This window comes from Harpia harpyja, chromosome 1 (genome assembly GCF_026419915.1).
Source record: "Harpia harpyja isolate bHarHar1 chromosome 1, bHarHar1 primary haplotype, whole genome shotgun sequence".
In the NCBI taxonomy this organism is placed as follows: Eukaryota; Metazoa; Chordata; class Aves; order Accipitriformes; family Accipitridae; genus Harpia; species Harpia harpyja.
In genome coordinates this window covers 86,619,977-86,643,012 of record NC_068940.1, presented here as the reverse complement: position 1 = coordinate 86,643,012, position 23,036 = coordinate 86,619,977, and the positions used below count along the sequence as shown (strand labels likewise).

Here is a 23,036-nt window from a genome sequence, read left to right as displayed (position 1 = left end):
TTTCATAGATGCAAACAAGGACAAAAATACTTTTCTGTGGATTTTACCCTGAAGATAAATATCTCCATAGGCTATTTCTATTAAGTCTTGTGTCTGGAAACTAATGGACATTCTGTCAGCTTTAAAACCACCCTTTCTAAAGTATAAAAATTGACATTTTTTGTTTTTGCTTACACTCTTTTTACTTTAATACATTGATATTGAAGGAAGAAGAGGTTGGCACTGCATTTTAATCAATATTTCAGAATTTAGGTCATTCAGCCTGAAGTGGGAAACAAGTTCAGCTCCCTCATCTCTCTCTGGCTTCTGATGATACACTTGATCTAAATAAAGGAGATGCTCACTGGACCCAAGCAATGCCCTGTCTCCCTAATTTGTGTCCTAAATCAGGAGTTAAGAAACATGCACTGACTCAGTGACTACCAACTTGTCTCTCCCCACTCCTCCTCTGCCCTTTCCAAGGTTAGTGATTTACAGACACTCAACGGTGGCATTAAAATAGAAAGGTTAAATTCAAATCTCCTCTAAACCTGTTTCAGGTCAAGATTAGAAGCATGATCTTTCACCTCCCAGATGTGTCCTAACCAGCAGATGGGAAAGCAGGCAGTGTCAGTATCATGCTCTTCAGTATCTTTTACTTTAGTTTTGAGTTTATTTGGGTGTTGGTCTTTTCACAATACTTGTTAATTTTACTATACTGTAAACTTCTGCTGACTTTTCTCCTTGAATGGGAGTTTGCAGAGGCTACCTTAAAAATCTCTGTCAGAAGCAGCTTTTGTACTCATTGTCCACATCTTCCTAATTCTGGAGGGCCTCTCTGAAGCTACGTTATATAGATAAAAGCATAACAAAGCTAGGCTTTATGGTATAGAGCATATTTTAAGTGTGTGTGGGTATTTATAGGTATAAAATCCAACAAAGTAAAGTATCACTCCAATTTATGGGGCAAATCTTTGAAAGAAACTTGAGAAAGCGTCTATGGAGAGTACAGCTGCCAAGCATTTCTTTGGGTAAGGGTTTGCTCAAGAAAAAAAATGTTCTTTTCCTATTTCTTTTTGAGGAAAACTATTGGACTTTAGAATATTCTAGGACTATTCTGTTCTGTTTTGCACTCATTATGTGGAACTGCCTTCAGTCCTTGAAAACAACACATTTAGTACCTCCAGCTACATAAAATACTGTATTTGTTTCTACATGTTAGGAGCTGCAGCGATCATCTTAACTTACCTAAACTTTTTATCAAGACTGACTTTTAGACCAATGAAGTATCCTCTTGACTGACTCCAGGATTCCTCCTAAAACAGAACAATAATATTTTAATTTAAAAAAAAATCTTTGAGGTAAACCAAGCACAAATGGATGTGCCATTGATTAGGTTCACAGAGCAGTCACTGAAGCTGACAGCCGGAAAGCACGTGCTTACAGTTAAGCACAGCGATGTGTTTATGCAGTCAGGCACAGAAGCCTAGTTTTATCTGGAGCATCAGAGCCGAGTCCTGCAGCACTGAGGGCCCTTAGGATGGGGTAGGAGAGAAGCAGATCTTGAGTCAGAAACTGGTACACGTCTTTCATTGTGCCTCGAGGACTGCAGCACCGCCTAATGCCAACCTCAAGTCTCCCTCTCACACCAGCTACTTCCCAAGCCTGGCACCTTCCCACATCACTCTTCCCACTGGCCTGCCTCACCACCTCAGCACAGCTGGCACAGAGCAGGAGAGACCAAAGCCCTTGGGACCAAAGGGCACGTTTGGGGAAAATTTCATAGATTTCATCTCGGGCAGATTTCGTTAGTGAAAATGCTGATGGTTCTACTTCTGAGGCAATTCAAGTTTTGCAAGTAGATTGTCAAAAGCATTTCTAGTTTAGGCTGTCTCTTTAAAATGATTCTTACATTTTCTTTTAGCGCTCTCTGTAGGAACCTTCTCTCACTATTACTATTAACAACAGCCAGGTCTGCAGAATTCACCCTGCAAAACTCTTGGGCTTTTTCCATGGAGACATATTCTTTACTGATGTAGTATAGCTTATCTTCATATATGACCCATCCATCTGCAGTGGTTTTATATGCTGGAAGATAAATAAGGTAGCCTTAAATTCTGTATCTGTAGAACACAAAAGCTTATTTCAGAATAATGATTTTCATGAAAAATAATGAACAAGATCAGTAAATGTATGCAAAAACCTACCATATGTGTCGGTTGGTTCAGTTTTTAATGGCACTCCTGCAAAACAAGAGAATAGAAGGCGACACATCTATGTAGCGTGTTTTATGATGTAGCCTGTGACTAACTGCAAGGAGCAGAGTGAGGAACAGAGCGGGTAACTGCACTTGTTTGCCATTGACTAGAAGGCAGGCTTAACCACACATTTCAGCTAGACATTATGCAACATGCATGGTCATCTACTTATAATTTTGTATCATAAGCTGTGCTTCACATCAGTGAAGCCATAGCTTTGGCTGGATCACATTCCTGCACAGAGCAACGTAAGGGAAAATTGCGCTTCCAGTCTCTAAGTCACAGTAGATTTATCTGAAACACTTTAAACTTTGGTTTTACAGCCTCTTTACTGATCCATCAGTAGACATTCCATAATCCTCCAGAGGAGTCTTCTTATCTAGAGGGAGAAAATTTCCACTAGATTTATTTTAGCTCTATCAAAAAATTCTCTCAGTCACAAATATTCATAAGCAAAAGGAAATGTGACTTTATATACTGACTGTGAGTTATTTCTGGTTCTGATAGAAGAAGAAATGCCACTGCTTTGAACCATTGCTTCTCCAAAAGCAGTTGAGTCCTGAGTAATGTTAAAGGAAAACTTGGAGCACCACTAAGTGTTTGGTCTACAAACATTATATTTGGTTTTTAGCTTTACCTGTGTTAGTGTAAAAACCAGTAATGTAAGGAATTCACAACTCCTTACTTCCTACATTACAAAAATACAAGCAAAAGCTTCTTAATATTAAAAAAGTTTGCAATCTATGAAACCCTTGCAAACACATGGATTATTTATACATCCTAATATACATGAAGAAATAAATGTATTTATTTTCATCATCTGTCAGTGAAAAATCCTGGCCTATATTATGTTACCCAATGCTCTTGACCTCCATTTGGAAAAAGTAGTCCTTCAAAATTTTGTGTCTTTCTCCAGCAACTTATATTAGAAAGCAACTATTTATAAAGTTATTTAAGCTTCTTGTTTAAAGAGAAGAATAAATCTACCTTTTTTTATTTGACAAACCCAGTCAAGCTGTACTTCACAGACTGAAAGAAACCATCGCTTAGAATGAGTCCCACCATTGAGTACGCCACAGAACTTACGTCCTCCCGAATTTCTTGGGCTATCATCCCAGTTTGTGTACCTAACCTATAGAAGAAATCATCTTTGTTACTCTTTTCATCTGTTTCAGTAGACATACTCTCCATTGGTAGACAGAAACAAACTGGTTTTGTCTGAAAGATTCTGTCTCTCACTAAAAAGAGGTGCGAATATAGGGAAAGCAATAGGTATAAGAATTTTTACTGTGGGACAATGATGCCAGTGGACAATCAATGTCTTGCCATGGAGGGTTTTTCCTCTTGTTTGCACCTCAAGCCCTAGACACAGCCAGAATAGAAACAGGCAAATGGACTATTGCTAATGAACTTCACCTAGCTATGAAGTTCACCCCCATTCCACTCATGCTAATCACGTGCAGACAAGTTAGTTCCCACTTCATCACCTGTGACCTGGTTCAAAATTACATTTTCTAACAGCTGTCCGGTGGCAGTGACCACATTGTGCATCGATTCAGCATTCACGCCTTCCCTTCCCTGTGGTTAATGAGGATGGGAGTGTGGCTTTTGGGAGCTCCTAAAAAGCTAGTGGAGTTTCTGCTGAAGAAACTAACATCCAAATGGGAGGGCAGAACCATTTGATGTAACCAACACGGGATTTTCAAAAAGTTTTTGATAAGATTGCTTCCCAAAAATTTTATGGAAACTAATGTGCAACAGGATAAGAGGAAAAGTCCTTGCTTGGGTTTAAAAAAAGGGGAATAGAGAGTAGGAGTAAAGGGAAGGTAATAGGCAGTGGAATCCTGCAGGAGCATTTCACACATCTGTGGATATTTACACATTTACATGACTAGATGAATTAATGGAAATAAATAAATTAAGATTATAGATCTGAGCTCAGGTTCTGAAAGACCCTGAGCCATCACTTACTGGGGGATGCAGGAGTATACTGGGAAATATGCTTGCTGTTTGATTAGCTTTTAAGGTGCTTCTAACCACTGCCAGAGACAGGATACAGGATCCAGTATGATGAATTTTTATGTTCTGACATTATGAGTTCATATTATATTCTTGGAAAAGAAAATATGTTAGAGTGTTGTGCAGAAAGCTACAGATTCTGATGAGGTACAGATGATTTCCATGTATTCAAATGTGTTGCTGTGATTTTACTCATGATAATAAAGGTTAACAGCCATGTAAATGTTTGCAGGATAGTGTTTTCATTGATGAGGATAACAGTAAAAACCCAAAAAGTATGTGTACAAACCCCATAACATCTTAAGCAAACAAATTTGATGAAAAATTAAAATACTTACTGGAGACCCATCACTCCAGGCAAATCCTTCATCTGGATTCAAGGAAAATATACCGAGCCAAACTCTTTGAAAGCTACAGTGAGTGGCACTAACAAAAATTGCAAGGCAGAGCAGTGTATAAACATCAAAACAAAAAACAGCAACACAAAAAACATCCAGAAACACATCATTAAACTTTCTAGAGTACATTGTAAAGTGCAGTGAAGTTGTAACAATTACCCTATTACTTTTAGTGAAGGGCATACAGACGCATATGTTCTTCATAGAAATATCTAATATTTCTATGGCTCGGTGGCAATGGTTTATTTATCAGACATATTAGCAGTATTGATCCTGTATTTCCTCTATGTTCTGTTTTCTTAGAAGATGCCTTCACAGATTCAGAAAATGGTCTCAGCATTGCCTACTTCAAGGTGACTCAAAAGTAAGTATCTTGGTCACGTTTTCTACCCTACTAAAATACCGCCCCCCACAATTTCATGTATTTCTAAATTATATCTAGAAATCATGATACAGGGTTGTTGGTTTTTTTAATTTCCTGGATATAAACAACTCTTTTTTTCATGAAACAGTTAAAAACATTCATGAGTAGACAAAATTTTGAAGTATCACAGATTTTTTGGCTCTTGAGGAATTCATGTTTCAGAAATCATCTAAGAGCATTCATAATTGTTCATATGAAATGTCTCTTAAACCTGGTAAGATAAACATACAGCAGATACTCACTACATTGCTCTTATTAGTAACGGTATCTCCTCTTTACTGTTAATGGTGACCAGATCCCCTCCTATTTGTCTGCAAAAATCTCGAGCTTCAAGCCATGACTTCTTTTTAATATTTGATCTGTAAAAACACTATGGAGAAATTACTTTAAAACATATTATATGTGTTATAATAAAATAAAGAATCATAGTCTCGCTCACCTATAAATGAGGTTTCATACAAGCCAAGTAAAAGTCCGTAAAAGAAATAGAATTAATTACTCTGTTCATAAAATTTTTGCACTAGAGTTGTCTAGCTGGTTAGCGTAGCGGTGACAAAGGGGAGGAATTTCTAGAGGGGAATACAATTCCCTTTAACTTGTTTTACCTGGAGGAGGGCCCAGGCCACATTCTGGATTAAGGGAAAGGAGAGTGCTTGTGGTGGAGAGGCAAGGTGGCCTGGGAGGGGTCTGAAGATACAGGCAAAAGAATGACCTCATGGTGGTTTACAGCTCTCACTTTACATTTGCAATATGATGTCTAACATTTTGGTAGTTTAACAAAGAATAAGCGTAAGTTTGACCAAAGCTAAAACTGATGACTTGGGAATAAAGGAGCCCAAGTAATAACATTCCAGCTGACTTTGAAAGGAATGAAAAAAAATAACGTAATAAAAAGAGAAGGATTCATTAATTCAATAAAGTGATAAGAAATATTAACACTTCACACTTACTTAGCACATTTCTATTCTACGTGATCCGAAATCAATGTTTGCACATTACCCTCATCTCTTGTTCAAAGTCCTTTTGTATGCCTGCTCAGACATAACTGAGTGTACTTCAAATACGAGTTATCTGTAGCTTTGCATCAGAAACTCTCTAATAAATGTCCTTCATAAACACTGGTTTAATTAACTTTCCATGTGATTTCTTATTCTTTATTTTGGGGGGTAATGTGCTTATCTTAGCAAAGTCCAGCCTTGGGCATTGTGCTGCTTGTGGATGCATTTCACTGTTTCTCTACTTTGTTCCCTGAACTCTCTCACACCTCAGATAAATATGGGACCTTTGCACAACCTAGTGACCACAACTGATATAAAGAGCCACACTAACAGCCAAGCTTTGCTGCTCCTACTGTTTAATAACAGCTTTTTGACATTGTTCTCTCAAAAATTTTGCAAATATTAAGTTTTTTCTTTCTTCTTTCTTCTCTTTTCCATATTCTGCTCCAATTCATTCAACCCTTGGGGCACAAACTTCCTCATTTTCTTTCCTGTGTCCTTCTCCCTTCCCTTGTGTCCAGTCCCTTCAACCTTATCTTTCTTCCTTAGTTTCTCCCCTCTTATGGATAATTCCCCAAGACATTTGGAGTTTGGTTTTTCCAATCTCAGATGTTGCAAAATGAAGATATTGCTTCCTTTTTCGCCCCCCCCCCCCCCCCCCAAGCAGTTCAAAGCCTTTCTTCTTCTTTAAATATTTAGGCACTTACTTTAAAACAGGAACTACTATGGCTGTTTGATACCCAACCTTCGGGGCATGTGGGGACTGGAGCAGTAGTTGGAATAGGTGGAGCTGTTGCACTCTTTGCCCACTGTTTACAGATATATTTTTGCTTTGTCTCACAGTCAAGAACATTCCATAATCCAGCTGCAGTCCCAGTTGTCATGGCTACACATCCTGGATTATTTCCTTTATGAGAAACAAAAAAGATGTTGGATATTTTATACAATCTAAATTGTTTAATTCTTACTTAAAATCTTTGAGCAGCGGACATTCGCTTCTTGCCATACAATAACACTTGAATAGCAGAGTTATATTTTAGATGGTTTTCACACAGGCAAAGAGTAGAATTTTCTGTTTGAGGAGGTCATGATCAGTTTGGGATCCTATTTTTTTTATTTTGAATGTCCTGCATAATTAATTGTATGGGTAGAAAGTAAGTTGGTTTTGGGGTTTTTTTTACAATGAAAACCTGTGTTTTCAAGTAGAGGACCTCATTCTTACTTACATTAAGCCTGTTTTATATCAGGTAGCGTAACCTTGGTCACTAGTAATTTTCATATAGATGGAAACAAAACCCTTGGTGCATACATAAGGCAGGCACGGAAACCTCAACGGATGTGATAAAGCTTATCCCATGACGATTACTGTAATTTTAGTATATTCTCTCAGAGGGAACCAGAGGTGCATACATCACACAAGATGCAGTCAAATGCACACAATGGGTTTATATAATGGCCTATTTGTGTTCTTTATTAACTTCCTAAGTGTTCTCAACATTTTCTTTGCTTTTTGATTCCTGTTGAGCACAGACCTGATGTTTTAGTGGACCTGTCTACCATGGTGCCAAGAAGTGACTCCTGAAATGAATTGGTCAGCTATAAGTCCATAATTTTGTCAATTCAAGACCTTTATTTACTCCTGTGAGCATCACCCTGCCTGCATCAAAGTTCACCTACTATTTTACAGATCATGCTCAGTCACTTATTCTCCTGAGGGCATCCTGTGTTTTCTCACAGGCACATCTTCACTATCAGAAATAATTTAGTATCACGAGCAAATCCTACTACTTCACTATTTCACCTTTTCCAGATTGTCTGTAAATATGTTGAACAGCATGGGCTTTGGCACAGACCATTAAGGGACTCTGATTGTGAACTCTCTTCTCCAGTAAAAAATATCCCCCATAAAAAAACCTACCTTCCATTGCCTGCCTTTTGATCAAAATTTTTATTCATTTAAGAGCTTTCCTGTGTCAGGTCAGATTAGCTGAAATGTTTTTGGTAATTGAGGTAGACCACACTAACTAGATTTCCCTTACTCATATGCTTTTGGCTCCTGTGGGGAGCTCCAGGAGATCTGTGAGCATGACCTCCCTTTACACAAGGAATTTTATATAACTTTCCCACTATATCTTCTTTATTCTATTCTTTATTATAGATTCAACTAATTTACCAATGACTCATTGGTCTGTATTTCCCCACATCTCCCTGGAAACATTTTAAATGTTGGCACCAAATTTGCCTTTTTTCATCCCTTAGCTGTCAAGGCAGTTTTAGCAGGTAGTTACACATTAAAGTGAACAGTTCACTTAATGTAACTTTTACAGCTCTTGGATGCTTTTGCAGCTGTGATTAGTCCTGACTTGCTATTCTTCAGGTCATCTATTTGTTCCATAATCTATTCTGTTGGTATTTCAGCTTGAAATAGACTCTCCAATCATACCCTCACAAAGAAACTTTCCAGCACAGAAAGCCCATTTTCTTCCTCAGTGAACACAGATGCAAGGAAACTAATTTTTCATCAATGTTCCAGACTGATCTCCAAGTGCTCCCTTTATACTCTGATTATCTGCTGGCACCATAGACTCCCTGGTAAGCTTTCTTCTCATGGCATTTACAGAAGTTTTATTACCCTATGTCTTTTAAAATTTTTTATTATTTTTATTTTATTTTACATTTTGTAACCTCACTGAATGTTTTTGAGAAACTTTTCAGACAAATGATCACTAGGAGGGACATAGTATATCTTGGGGAGAGTAGATTCCCTCATGGCATTTTGAAATCTTGTTTTCTGTGCTTCTGCACAATAGGATCCCATGAATGCAGTTTTCTTAGCATCACAAGTAAAAATAATAATGGTATGATCATTTTTGATACTGTGATTTTTGTAATTCTAACTTAAAATCCTTGTTACAGTTGCTTTGTTTCAGACTCTTCTCCCAGGCTAACTTTTCCACTAGACAGATGAGTGTGGAATAGTCTCAGGAACTTCCTGTAACTCCTGTTTATCTCTTTGTGAAGATGAGCCGAAAGGTTAATCTTATGGGTAAATATGTCAGATGTCCTAATATAAAACTGCAATTCAAATTGTTCCTTTTGAAATTAAAAGATGGGGTTTGAGAACTGCCAGTTCTTGTAAAATATACTGAAAGCTTAAAGCATAAAACTCAGAGGACTTTGCCAATGCAAACGCAAATAGGGACCACGACCTCAGAAAGCACCTACCATCCACTGTCACGGCACCTACCAGGCATTGCTGCATCCCAGTGCGTGAAGGAGACTGCTTCACCGTTGGCCCACCTGAAAGTGCCTTGGTCCTCCACATCAGCGAGACCAAGCCAGAAATATTTCTCAGGCCTCAGCCCGACAAGGCTGGTCAGATAGGCTTGTTCATACCTGTAAAAGGGATCATAAAGACGCAAGTGAAAACAAAGTCATTTATCCAAATTCTACTTGTCTAACAAAGTCATTTATCTAAATTCTACTTGTCTAATCTGATGATGAATCCTTTTCTCCTTTTCCTTCCTGCAGACTAGGGGAGAGGGTCTTACAATAGGATTCTGACTCATCAACAAACAAAAGCGAGCCTTTTTTGTTGTTCAACTAGAGACCTCATCCGTAACTTAGCCAAATTGCTGTTTGATGTTGTGTTAGAATTGTACTTCCAGAAATATTTCAGAACATACAACCTCGACCTATTTAAAAGACAATGAAAATTTATTATCATACCTACTTTCAACTGTGGCTAAGTAACCTTTTTCTCCTTCACAAGTGGTGTTTGCTTCTGAAAATGTTGCTGAAACTTGTCCAATAAAATAGCAGTAGGTCCCATATCTTCTCCAGCCCTGTAACATGATTTTGGGATTTCCATATCACTTTAAAATAATTGTGATATCATGTATTAAGTGAGCTATACCATTTCAAAATGAATGAAGCACAATAATCATGAATATTATGAATTAGAAACATTTACAGTGAAATTACAGATTCCTTCTAAGCAGTTTCTGTAAATGGCTTTCTAAAGTTTTAAGTAACTGAGAGAGAGAGAGAAACTTCATAATAAATAAAAACAAAAACCCCCTGTATGTAAAGAATAGAAATAATATAAATAATTCTAGATGATTGTCAGACAAGGTACGTACTTATTTGATCTGGGAAATTGATGTTCCATTCTTATATACTTACTTTTTTGCAACCTGCATCAGTAATTTCCTTTTCTCTAACTATTTGTGATATAGCTTTTCTTTTACAAATGTAGCCAGCTCTCTTCTCACAGACATAGTCTGCCCAATAGCCATCCTGTGGCAGGAGAAAGAATGAAATAACAATGAGATTAAGATGAATAGTAAAGAAAATGAATAAGCTCTTTCTTTATAATGAAAACTATTCATTTTCTTTCTCGTTTCATTTTGAAACAGAAATATTATTTTTCCTGATCCAATTCCCCTAGTTGATAACAAAAATAAATCTGCTCATATCCAGTGAAATAGGAGACTGGGCTATAGTAGTACAGCTACGGCTGGCAGTGATAAGAAGGGATGAGGGTGCAGGGAGCTGGTCCCTGACCTCTTCTGCAGGACCCTGCACAGGCAGTTGTGCCATGCAGGGATGGGCAAATGAGCAGGCACAAAGGAGGCAGTGGGGAGCCCCACATGACACCATTACCACCAGAGGAAAAGGAGCAGGAGAATGTACGCAAACTACATTCAGAGACCTGTTTTATAGCCCTAATGATTTCATTGGTGACTTTCAGATGAACTTAAAGAGACAATTTCGTCAGTGATGCAGTAACTCTTTCATTTTATTTTTTCTTTTTTTTTTAAATGAAAGGTCATATTTAATCTCATCCTTTGTCCCCACATCCCTTTTTCTGGCCCTAGCCAGCTGCTGAAATAACAGGGCACATTATTCTTTTATTAAGAAGTTAGTTTCAATATTAAAGTAAAATATGTATTGAATAATGTTACCTGGCCCTTGATCAGTACACAATCTTCTGGCCTGTTGTTTGTGGTGGACGGCTCTCCCAGGTGCCATTTTGTGTACGTCACTGGCATACCATCACTCCATTCAAAATACATTTGAACCTTATGATCATTCAGTCCAATCCATAGCTTGTCTGTTGGCTCTAAAACATGGAAACACAGGACTAGGAAAGACCTCTTATGCCACTGCATCCTTTTCACAGCACCCTCAAGCTCTAGAACATATAATCCCTTTAATAAACTTATGAAACATGAAAGTATTTAGTGCATTGCATGATCATTTTATAAATTAATATTTTCACATAAATATTAGCATAAAGACAGTATGCTTTGGAAAACTAGGCTGTAATGAAATCCCTGCACTGGATCAAAAAATTTTGCTTCCCTTCCTCATAGCAGTGGGAGAAGAGTAAATTACCAGCCTAATGCTAAAACACTATATTGGTATGATATAACTGTGTGAATAATTACTTTTTAGGTTCTGTTGCACTGGTCAGATTTTAAAATACTGTTTTCATGTAACTTGAAGCATGAATGTTTTAAGCTTCTTTCAACAAAATGGAAAAAACAGAGAAACGCCCTAAGCCCAGCTCCCCAGCCCTAGATCAACTGTTTAGGCAGTAAGTAAAATCAGAGTTTTGACAACATTCAAAACTCAGAAGGGGAAGGCTGTCAGCAACCAGATCTAACTTTGAGGCTGGCCCTGCTCCAAGCCAGGGCTAGACCAAAGGACCTCCAGGGTTCCTTCTGGCCTAAACCAGTATATGATCCTATGGTTTTAGGCATTCTTAACGAAAGGAAAGCAAGGAAAATGAAAGGTAAATTTAGGCACCATTCACAAAAATGAGAAAGAAAGAAAGAAAGATATGGAAGGATATTCACAATTTCTTCAGTAGTCTCTAAACTGGGGTATGATATCAGAATCAAAAAGTATAAGAAACAAAAAATATCTCCCTGTATGGTTGGACACTAAGCAGACAAATTACTCTTTCTGAAGAAAGAATTTTTGCTGTCTTGAATATCTTTCACTTTTTCAATAGTTAATTAAGGCTTTCACTACCTCTAAGCACAAAAAAAAAAAAGCAAATAGTTAACAGGGGCAAAAAGTAGCAACATATCTACAGACTCCTCACGTTTCTGCCAGGGATATTAAAAAGGTCATGGCAAGACCATGCTGACATGTTAGATCCAGTGACCTGAGTACAATTCTTTAGGCAGCCCAGGCAATTCCACAGCTTGCTGCCTGGAAATCACCTTGGCTAGCTTTGCTGATCTTTTCCATCTGGCAGTGCAGAGAGCTAAACTTTTCTTCAGTAGGTTCCTTCCATCACTTCTGTAGAGACCTGTGAACTTGCTGATCTGGGTGCTGGTTGACCACAAGATGTGGAGAATGGCTTAGAGCCACACTGTAAGTTCCCCAAATGCATAGAAAGCAGTACAAATATGTTGGTTTTCCATAAAAAGCACTCTTGCAAAGTGGAAGTTATATTTCATAATCCTTTCACTAAGAAAGCTTCTCACTGGGATGACTGATGTCCTTCTACCCTCATGCAAAGCAAAGCACAAGGCAAGAGAGTTGAGTAAGTCTGCAAGTTGCAGCATTGAAGGTGGCATCTGTTTTGAAGCAGGAGGGAGAGCACTGCACCAGCCTAACGCCACTGGACCTCTTGCTCCTTGCACGTCTTTGGCTGCAGTGTTTCATGTTAATACCATTACTACATCTCAATTCAGCTAGCTGGTGCTTCTTACATGCAGACAAAGGCAAAAGCCCCCCCTGGAAACACTCACTGTACCCAAGCCGAGACACCAGAAAGCTGTGCTCCTCAAGGTTTTGGATGCTGACCAGGTGACTCCCTTCCTTCTGACAAGAGGTCAAAGCTTCTTCCCATCCTTTGGTCTCCCTGAAGATCTTGTAACAGTGATCTATGTACGGTACCCATCCATCTGGGCAAGTAACAGGCCCAGTGTCACCTAGGAACAAATACCAGCGTTTTAGAGGAGTTCAAATGCCATGCAAGGGACATGACACTGAAAATATTTTCACTTACTCTGTGCAAAAGTTCTAAACTAAGAATTTTCTTTGGAAATTCTCATTATAAGGAAATGATGGACACAAAATACAGTAAACATAAATATGATTCTAAATCTGGATTTTTTAGCTTGGAAAAGGAAAACTTTAATACAAATTCTAAAGTTCTTTATAGTCAAATGTCTGTAACAAATACACTAATGTATTAATTTTAACAGCTTCTATATTACTTAGTACTTATTTGTCAGATAACAGAAATCAGAAATTATCTGCACCTAACATAAAATGCCTATGAATTTTTAAAAGATTAAGTATATTGATAGAATAAAAGTCATCTAGGCAGATTCACAGCTAGACATGTACATAGGAAAACACCAACAGGGATATCTTTATACACTTAAAATATCTTTGATCTTTGCAATGTGTCGATCTTTCTTCCTTTCACTTATTTTTACTAACATCCCTCTTCAGAAAAATAATTTTTGGTTTGTTGTCCCTTTTCATGTTCAGCAGGGTGTGTATTCAAAGGGGAGAGGTGACTACCAAAACATGGATAGATGGGACAAGTTGGATGTTCTTTGCTTTTACCTATTTCATTCTGTGTGTTGTGGGACTGGAGATGAGCCCAGAAAGGGTGCAATGGTTGTAGAAAGCAAACCAGATAAACAAGAAATAGTTTTTATTTCTAATGAAATTCTCCTGCTCATCTTTCTCAATGTGAATGCCAAGCAATTCAGTTAACAGCTTCTACTTATAATTATCAACATATATCAACATACCTGAGGGAACCAAAGTAAAGTTTCTTTTCTTACAAATGTAACTGAGTTTCTGATCACATTCCCAATTTTGCCATTTAGCTTTTGTTTCAGGATTCAAAACTGCACAGAGTTTTCCAGATTCTGGAGAAGGGCTTCCTTTGGGAAAGGTACAGGAAAAAAAGTGAACTTTTCTGAAAGGCAAATATAGCTCTAAGCTCTAAAATGCACAGGAGAAATGATTCCTGGCTGAAGTGAGACCCCCAAAGATCACGTCTTTCCCAGCTTTGGCAAGAACTGTGTAGGTCTCTGGTAGTGGGAATGTCTGTATGAAATGTAGTATAATTTATGTGGATATGAACATGTAACCCCCTCATGGTTTTGTTGCTAGAGACAACAAATAGAAGACAGTATATTTTTGTGAAAGACATTACTGCTTTCAGAGCTGAAATATTTTTGCAATACATAGAAGTTTCTGGCTTATATTACTATTAAAAAAAAAAAAAGCTTTTTCTAAAGCTAAAGAAGAAAAGCTAAAATACGTATCTCATGGCATATCTATCTGATAATAGAATTTAAAGCAGTACTTGAGGCATGTATATTTTTTCTTTGGAAATACACAATCAAAGTCACAGCTACCTGGAGCCCAGTTTAAGTACTGGAAAGGGCTGCCTCCAATCCACTGCCATCCACTCCTCAAGTCCAGTCTGTTGAGTCCAATCCACAGTGCAGAATCTGTACCTTCTGTTAACTCTAAGAAACCAAAGGAAGATAAACGATTTTATAAATCACTTTTTTATTAGCAATAGTCATTAGTCATGTCTCTAGGAAGACTTACAGTTCTTAAATATCTAACTACAAATATCTTTAGGTCTGAGATACCTGATAAATTGAAATATGCCGAAGCTTTTGATTTCTGTAAAAAGCAAACAAACACCACCACCCTCCCATCACCTAATCATATCACCTAATGCAAAATGAGCACAAATGAGATGCCACAGAGCGTATCCAAAATGAAAGTGTTTCTGTAGAATGGCCTAAATTCTGTACAACACAATTTATTTAAGCAGTAATATTGGCACAGTGTAAGTATAAACAATAATAAGGCTCTTAGAAGTTACATTCATCATTAATAATAACAGGAGAGAGATTCTTCCATACCATTCCTCCAGCAATACATGGGTAGGTAGAGCCACGATTTGGGATCTATGAATAACTGATGTTTTTCAGTTTGTCAGATGAATGAAAAAATCAGATGTCAAGCTGCATTTGACACACAACACATCTTTCTTTTGGCACAAAGATATCTCTCTTGTCTTATTTTCAATTTGTTTTAAAGATTCTTTTTAACCAAAGATGAAACTTTCATTTACCTTTCAGATTTTTGTTTTTTAAATAGAAAGTCAAACTGTTACACTTGCAGAATGCTGGAATACCTTGAATTCTGTTTAAACTTGGCAGTGATTTTGATGTGAACTTGCAAATTCTAAAAGATTTTGTGTACTTACTCGTGTATATTTAGGTCCATAGACATTAGCCAAAACCATACTAAATATTCCTTAGCTGTGATGGTGGACTGAACAGATCCTGAATGTAAGTCAGAGTTTGCTTTACTTCCTTACCTTTAAGGTATGTTTGTTCATGAATGTCCGTGATACTCAATAATTCTGCATTTTGCTGCTGACAGCTCTTCCTGGCTTGGTGCCACGTGAGAGCCGATTCAGAGTTTATTTGGTAGTGGACATTTGTTAACAGATCTATAGTCCAGGTGGTGTCTTTATCTGTGGAGAAAATAATTATATCGGGGGTGGTAGTAACTTACCCACAGAAAAATGAGTTGCAGGTTCTCATTATGCATGGCATTCTTGTTAAATGTCACCTGTGCTGTTCTTTCAAGAGCACTGAAAATGTTATGAGCAGGATGGGTAAGGATGAAGTTAAGGCCCGTAAACAGGTAGAGCTGGAAAATATTGCCTCCTGTTCCATGAAGATACATAATTCAGGAATTACTACAAGGGAAATGATTGCATAGAAAAATATATTGCATGGAGTACTGTGGCGGAAATCCTAGTGAAATCTATAAAAAGATATGCAACATCTCCTTCTCTTTCTGGACAGCTGTTCTCACTGAGAGCTCTGAGAACCAGCTCTAGACCTGAATTTAGCATCAAATCAGTTCTTAGATAAATCCCCCTGTTGCAAAGAGCTCCTGGATGTGCCTGTCACACAGCTTCAAAGCCCGGGCACTGCAATGGTGCCAAGCTGCACTGTGCTCCTCTTCTGATTACCTTTGCGTCTGTTGTCTGTTGAAGATCTATACATGCTCTATCAAGCACAATGCAGAATTGAATCAGGTATTTGATCATTCCCAAAAGTCAGTAAGAAGCTGAATTTAAAAAAGAACAGAGAGCTGGGACGGGCTTTCAAAAGCTTTGAAAATTATTCATTCACTTTATGTCACATGCCTTTTGGGCTCAGTGTCCTAGGTATCTTTGTAGGGACCTGGAAAGCATATTTGACTATGGATTTGAACCACACCAAAAGCACATTTTGAATCAACTGGAATAAAGGGGCGTTTTAATAATAAAAGACACAAGTTTGAACAGGAGCAATGGGGAGGAATATAGGGGAAAGCTGAGAAGTGTCAGGAGGAGTCTTCAACGCCTTGAATGCAAAGCTCCCCTGTCAAGAACAAGGTCATAAAGGGAGATGGAGAGGGAAGTGACCACAGAAATGGAAGACGGTTTTCAGAAATTGATTGAAGTTGTAGAGAAATGCCAGGGATGGGAGGCAGCTGTCAGAAGGGGTGGAAAGGCAGCTTCCCAGGCAATATGAATAGGGCTTAATAGCATGGATAAAAGGACACATTCCACTTAAGTAAAAAAAATATTCACATGAGAATCATGCAGACTGAAATGTTAACTTCGTCATTAATCTTCCTACAGCACTCATTTTTGTGCCCACATCCATCACATCGGGGGTCCTCAGAGAAGGGTTGTACAACGATGACAGCACACATCCTGGCTGGGAATCAGTGAGGAGCTTGAAATTGTCGTGCTGCTCAGCAACACCCCCACAATTGGTGGGAACTGCACGCTGTTTTACTCTTTAATCACGCTTTTCTCCACATCTTTATGCAATGTGTTTTTTTCTTGTGTAGAGAGCTGCAGGATGTGGCAATACATCATATACTAAAATACATTCTTGTAAACTATGTGTTATTATAAAGATACTCATATTCTGCTAGTGCTGGTTGGCCAATACCACACTGAGGGTAACTTACCTTTTGATGGGCAAAATCCATATCGCTGGTCTGTGTCATAGTCTGCAGTGGTTGCACACCAGAGCCAGCCATCTGACCGGCCAGCATCTGTGCACTCAGCGTACCATTGCTTATTGTACATGAAAGGGAATACACAGGGTGCCCCGAAGGCATTTCCTAGCAGTGTAAAGGTCTCTGAGAAGGCAAAATGATAAAGATAGTACGGAAAATAATAAATGAGTGTAAACTGTGAAAAACGTGAAGCCTGTGCTAATAGCTGAATTGCATCTCAAAGTGCTTTCCATGTTACCTTTCCCATAACCATAACAAAATTCATTTCAACGCTTTTTCAGACTTAAGCTGCTGACATACATTTTAGAGCAGTGCTATTCTAATGTAAGGTAATATTTCACAGATAAAGTCTACAGATTTTTGTTCTGACCAAAATGCTTTTACAAACTTAATAAGGCTCCAGAGCTCTACCTTAAGATACTACTATTTTAAACAATGTTAAGATTTATATAAAAAGTGCAAGAGGATGAACTAATATTTAGAAGTCCTACTTCCTGGAAAAAGTAAACATCAGGTTAGACAATCTGTCTGTGTTTTTATTCCAGTGACCATTTAAGTATCTCACATACAGTGGAGCAGCTCCCACATGCAAGGCTCAGAGTTTAATACTTCAAATGTCCTGTAATGTGGTTTTTAGAATATTCATTCTGGATGTGGGAAAGCCATTCAGAGCAATCAGACTTCAGCGAATCATAAAAGGTAATTGCACTGGTAATTATAATTATTCCATGAGCATCCTCATCTGCTGAGTCACAAAAGCCGCACTTCCTCTGCCTACACTGGTACTTCCAACCCTTTCTCAGCTCACCCGTATTGTGCTTCTTTCTTGAGGATGTAATTTCATTTCCATGTTGCTGTATAAGAAACTTATCAGTGTTTATAATCTCTATTAACAATGTAGTGACACAGTATGGTGAGAAATAGTGACTTCAGAGAAAACATATATAGTGTAAGAGTAAGTAAGTATGTACATATGTATATACTAATATATAATATATATTTAGAGAATATAGAATATATGTGATACTTATAATACTTGTAATACTAATATACTATGATACATACACCAAAATAGTGTGTGTATTATATAATATATAAATATATATATAAAATATGTATATAATACATACTTGGCCATAAATATGACATTAAATTCAAGGCTAACTCCCTCAGTATACCGATTTTCTAAAACTCTGATGGTCACTGAAGGAATCAGAATAGTCAGAGCCAAAGATCCAAAACACTCTAATGCTCACAAAAAAATTAGTGCAAAGATGAAAGAATCAATTTTCTGTACCTTCATATCCCCGGGAACATAAAACATCCATGGCCCCATAGATCTTCCACTTATTCTTTGCACTCAGCCCCCTCTTTAACAAAACATTATCATGTTCTTCATTGCCAGGACTGAAAAACAAATCTTCTCCTTGGATTGCGAGGAGGCTTTCATTTCTGCATTCCCACCACTGCAGCTCACTTGTTCGATTACATGGATACAGGGTGATCACAGCATGATCCTCCTTCAATGGCACCCCCAGGCATAGATTCAGTCTCACACTCATAAGCTGATGATCAGTGATCCATCTGAATTTTTGTGATTCATTGTCTTGATGGCAAGTGGCAGTTCTAACTGACTGCGCGATAGATGCCTGAAGACAGAGCTTGTTGACTTTATTATATATTAAAAATGTTTCAATGTCTGTAAAACAAAACAATACATAGTAAATGGTTAATACAGAATATATGTATAGTGCATATGTGACATGATTCTGCTTCCCATTCACGTGAACAAAAAGTTATTGCATTCATATCAGACAAAAACATGATGTTCTTGAACAGAGTCCAGTGCAACATCAATTTTATTGATTAAAAAGCAATAAAGTAGACAATAGGATATGTATTTCATTATTATATGTCACCATACTGTGGATTAATGGCAGTCAGCAGCATCAGCAGAGCGGAGCACAGCTTGTTGGATTGATTTACATCAGTCACATGAATTCCCTCAACCACACTGCTATTACCATTACCCTGTTTCCATCTGTCCTCAGATGCATGGCCTTGTAGACCTCCGATCTCTACAAACTTTCCTCACCCTGCCAGATCTTACAGGTCTCCTAGCGGGGTCACAGCCGTCTTTGCTGAGCCATTTGTCTCCACACTCCCAAATCCACATTTCCTTTCCTTTTCACTGTATAAATGTGGGTGAACACCTCTGGGCCTCACAGGGGGTAGGTACTCTGGGCTAATTGGCCTTGCTGACCTACAAGACCTGCAGTACCTACTACGAGCCATTACAATGTAAAATTAGGAATGACATTGGGAAACCAATCGCAGTCTGAGAAAGCAAAAAGGACTGGGTAGTAGTGGCATCTGACCACCACTTGGCAGTGTGGAAAGGCTGGTGGAAGTTAGAAGATCCACCTGTACCAGAAATCAGGTCCCTAGCTTTCCAGGTAGTTTCTCTGATCATGTCTACCGTGTTGGCTCCAGTGTGAAGTAGAAGTAGCTGAGCTAATTTCAGTCCTACAGCGAGTTTGTCAGTAGCAGTAGTGAATCATGCCTGTGAATTTGCTCTGCTGCTTTGTGGTGTACTTTGTGACCCACCTGGCTGTATTTCCCTCCAAAGCTCGTGGGATTCATAATCAATTTTGGCCCCTGACACATCTCTTGATCACTGGGCTTCATATTTAAATAAAATGTATTTTAAAAGCTAAAGAAATTTCATTAAATCCTGCAAATTTCATAAAAATCCTGCAAAAAGTTGAAATCAATTTAGTTGGTAATATACAGTACACTAATTATTCTGGCCTGCAGTGATACCATGGGCGATTAAAAAAACACCACATACTCTGAGGCAATCCATAGCAGTTTTACTCAGGAGTTACAAAGCTAAAAGGACTGAACCTTAAACATTCAGGTCTCCAGAAGCCATCTATTTAACACCTACAATAGAAGCGCAGCTAAAGGGATGGCAGTAATATTGTCACTGCAATTCTACAATAACTTTCCTAAACTTAATCCAACTTTATTCCACAAAAATTTTACTTCATCCCTTTTATCAATGCCAGTGAATTCAGTGAGTTTGTTCAAAATAGTGAATGAAAATAATCCTCTTTATAAGCACTAAGTCTCTCTGGAGCCATCATCTGTGAACACCTTAATGTCCTACAAATAATTCCACATTTCACCACTCCTGAAGTTTTTCCTGCCTGATTTTGCTAACCATTATTCAGACACCAAGAGCTCAAAAATCAGAACGCAGGAGTAAAGAATAAAACAAACAAAAAAGAGACATTTAAATATATCTCATGCTTTTCTTAGGTCTGATCTTCTGGGGTTGCTGAAATGATAGTGCCGCTATACATGAATAAAGCCATTAGGAATTCAGTCTTTGCTTCCTTCTCTATCCATTTCTTTTTTTCTGTTAGATCCTGTCCTTGCCACTTGCCTGCCATCAAGAGGCTCCCCATCTATATGTCCCAAACTAATAACATAATTATAGGCACTGCCACAGAACCAGAAATCACCCAGAAATGCCACAGGACATGGAGGCACTTTCACAGACACCTTTACAGGAGACAAGCAGGAGGCACTTACCCACTAGCTGCAAAGCACTGTGAACAGGAGAAAGAACAAGCAACAACCCAAAGAACATAATTGTACAGGCTGTTTTCTTTTCTTCCCTTCACCAAAAGCTGGGTGATGAGAGTTGCTGGCAATGAAGTCCTGCTGAAGAGAGGACAGTGACCAGTCCTCCTCAGTTTTGAAGGCTGGATGGTTGGATAGAAAGCTCTGAGTGCTAAATAAGGAAATATTCTGTCACATGCCACATTTCAAAAAAACAAGACCACACACCACAAATTTTGCCTTCAAAAAAGAATGACTTCTCACTGAGGGCAAACCATGCTGCCTTGGGAAAGCAGGGGATACCCAGAAGGTTATATCTCAATACTTTCCTGCTATCTCTCCTGAAGATTCATCTGGGGAGCTCATGGGATCAAATCAACAGTGAAATACCAAAGAAAGAATTTCAGACAGTTTTTAAATTTTACACCTTAATTACACAGTGAAAAAATACCATCAGGAAAACATGTCAGTCTCATATTTTCATGTGTGAGATGAGGCAGGATTGAATTTTAGAGGATTTAAGTGAAATTCACTCTGCAGGACTTTATAAAAATTTCTTCCCTTCCAAATGAGATTGCCATTGTCCTACTGACGTTCATTTCTGCGTAAATGCAGCTAGGAGACCAGCACCCAAAGCTACCTGGAAAAAAGGCTTATTTTAAAAACAATCCCCCTTTTTCTTTTGAAGTAGGTCAATCTTGTCAGACAGTCATACCAAGAGCCAGTCACAATTTCAGGAAATGCCACATATCTCTTCTTTCCCAGATCACAGAGCAAGCACTCAAGGAGTTTGTTTTCCAAACATATAGGTGGAAACCTGAAAGAAACAGCGGTCCTCTCCTGACCACTATAGACTGTCCCTATAAAGGCCTGACTTTATCACAGTAGATTTTTACCATGGAATTATTTTGTTTTGTTTAGAAATACTGCTGAATGGAAAAAAAGGTCTGTGGTGTGAAAATATTATTTGAAGTGTAGTAACATATTTGTTCAGCACCTGTAGCAAAAATGTGATAGCAAGGAAATTTAGCATCATCTCCTGTTTGTTGCCAAGATGACTGCATTTTCTAAGTACAGGATTTGTTCCTACTTGGCTGCTCAGCAGAAAGACAATGCAAGAAAGAGAGTTTGTTCCCTGAGAAAGTCTACAGGATTAAAATAAAAAGGAGAAATTGAATTGTGAAACAAGAAATTACAAGGAAATGCTAGATACAGATATTAGGAAGTTACGGGCAAAGTTAACTGAATTTTCTTTTTCAGATGATAATAAAATATACTAACAACAATGAAGTCAACATCTTTTTTCTGGAAAAGACATTTCTAGAACTTTTTTTAAAAATGAAAAAAACCAAAACATAAGTCTCTTAAATCAGCTGCCAAAGATCTTGCCTAGAAATAGCGAAAGTTTTCTTTGGCCTGAACTGATTTGTCTTAGACTAAAAGCATTTCCTTATAGCATGTGGCCTATTTATATAAAAGATACATTGTCATTTATATTGTCAGGAGTTTTAACAGCCTTGTTTTATTCTGGAGCTCGTACGTCATGAGGCCAAGAGGAATTCCACTTTCTTCTCGGGTGAACGTTGTGCAATAACAAAGCAGCAAAAAGGGAATGGTCCCTTTTCTTCACCTTCCTCTGATCCTCAGGCCACACCAGACCCAACTGCAGCCTGGCAGCAAATCAAACATTGGTTCATTAAGAAAAAACAAGCACTTGATAGGAAACCCTTCAGCCAGGTTGCAGACCAGTTTCAGGCTAAAAATCTGAACAATTTGTACCGTGTTCTTGATACTCCAAACACACCGTGTGCACTTGCATCTTTCCTCATATGGCCAGTACTGTGAATTATGGGGTGCTGTGCTGGTTACTGGAAAGGGGTGGCTGCTCAAGGTTGTCGAAGTCCCCGAGGCCAGCCTCCAAGGAATAGCAAAGCCAGAAAAGCAAACCTCACTACCTCACCTACACCTGACACCTCCTGATCACTGTGAGCCACCAGACGCATACCTCGGGGAGCACCAGGCAGGAGGTAGCACTGCCGCCTTGCTCCTTTGCAATTCAGAGATCTGGCAATGTCAGGCACCTTCATCTCACCACTGCTTACAGGTGTTGCCCCAGCACAAGCTGCATCCAGTCATGAAGTACAGGTTGGCCAGTTCCTATCTGGAAGGTCAGAAGCTGGGCTAAAAGCAAAATTGTACTCCCTGGCATGAATTTAGTCAATTCTCTGTT

The 23,036-nt window shown here is 38.3% G+C and overlaps 1 protein-coding gene across 2 annotated transcripts in view; it reads right to left on the bottom strand.

The window, feature by feature from the left end:
- Window positions 1-20,926, bottom strand: part of LOC128149010 (macrophage mannose receptor 1-like) — a 36,198-nt gene extending 15,272 nt beyond the window's left edge. For both annotated transcript variants that reach the window (XM_052803664.1, XM_052803673.1), the window contains exons 1-18: window positions 20,777-20,926; window positions 18,474-18,875; window positions 17,126-17,299; window positions 15,465-15,623; window positions 14,482-14,595; window positions 13,867-14,001; window positions 12,847-13,029; window positions 11,044-11,201; window positions 10,262-10,375; window positions 9,806-9,921; window positions 9,324-9,472; window positions 6,784-6,983; window positions 5,321-5,448; window positions 4,595-4,682; window positions 3,225-3,369; window positions 2,187-2,222; window positions 1,892-2,067; window positions 1,228-1,295 (exon numbers count right to left, since the gene is read on the bottom strand). In XM_052803664.1, the coding sequence (XP_052659624.1) occupies window positions 1,228-1,295; window positions 1,892-2,067; window positions 2,187-2,222; window positions 3,225-3,369; window positions 4,595-4,682; window positions 5,321-5,448; window positions 6,784-6,983; window positions 9,324-9,472; window positions 9,806-9,921; window positions 10,262-10,375; window positions 11,044-11,201; window positions 12,847-13,029; window positions 13,867-14,001; window positions 14,482-14,595; window positions 15,465-15,623; window positions 17,126-17,299; window positions 18,474-18,875; window positions 20,777-20,834 (2,603 nt within the window). In that variant the 5' untranslated portion in view covers window positions 20,835-20,926. The remainder of the gene's footprint in view (window positions 1-1,227; window positions 1,296-1,891; window positions 2,068-2,186; window positions 2,223-3,224; window positions 3,370-4,594; window positions 4,683-5,320; window positions 5,449-6,783; window positions 6,984-9,323; window positions 9,473-9,805; window positions 9,922-10,261; window positions 10,376-11,043; window positions 11,202-12,846; window positions 13,030-13,866; window positions 14,002-14,481; window positions 14,596-15,464; window positions 15,624-17,125; window positions 17,300-18,473; window positions 18,876-20,776) is intronic.
- Window positions 20,927-23,036: the final 2,110 nt, after the last annotated feature.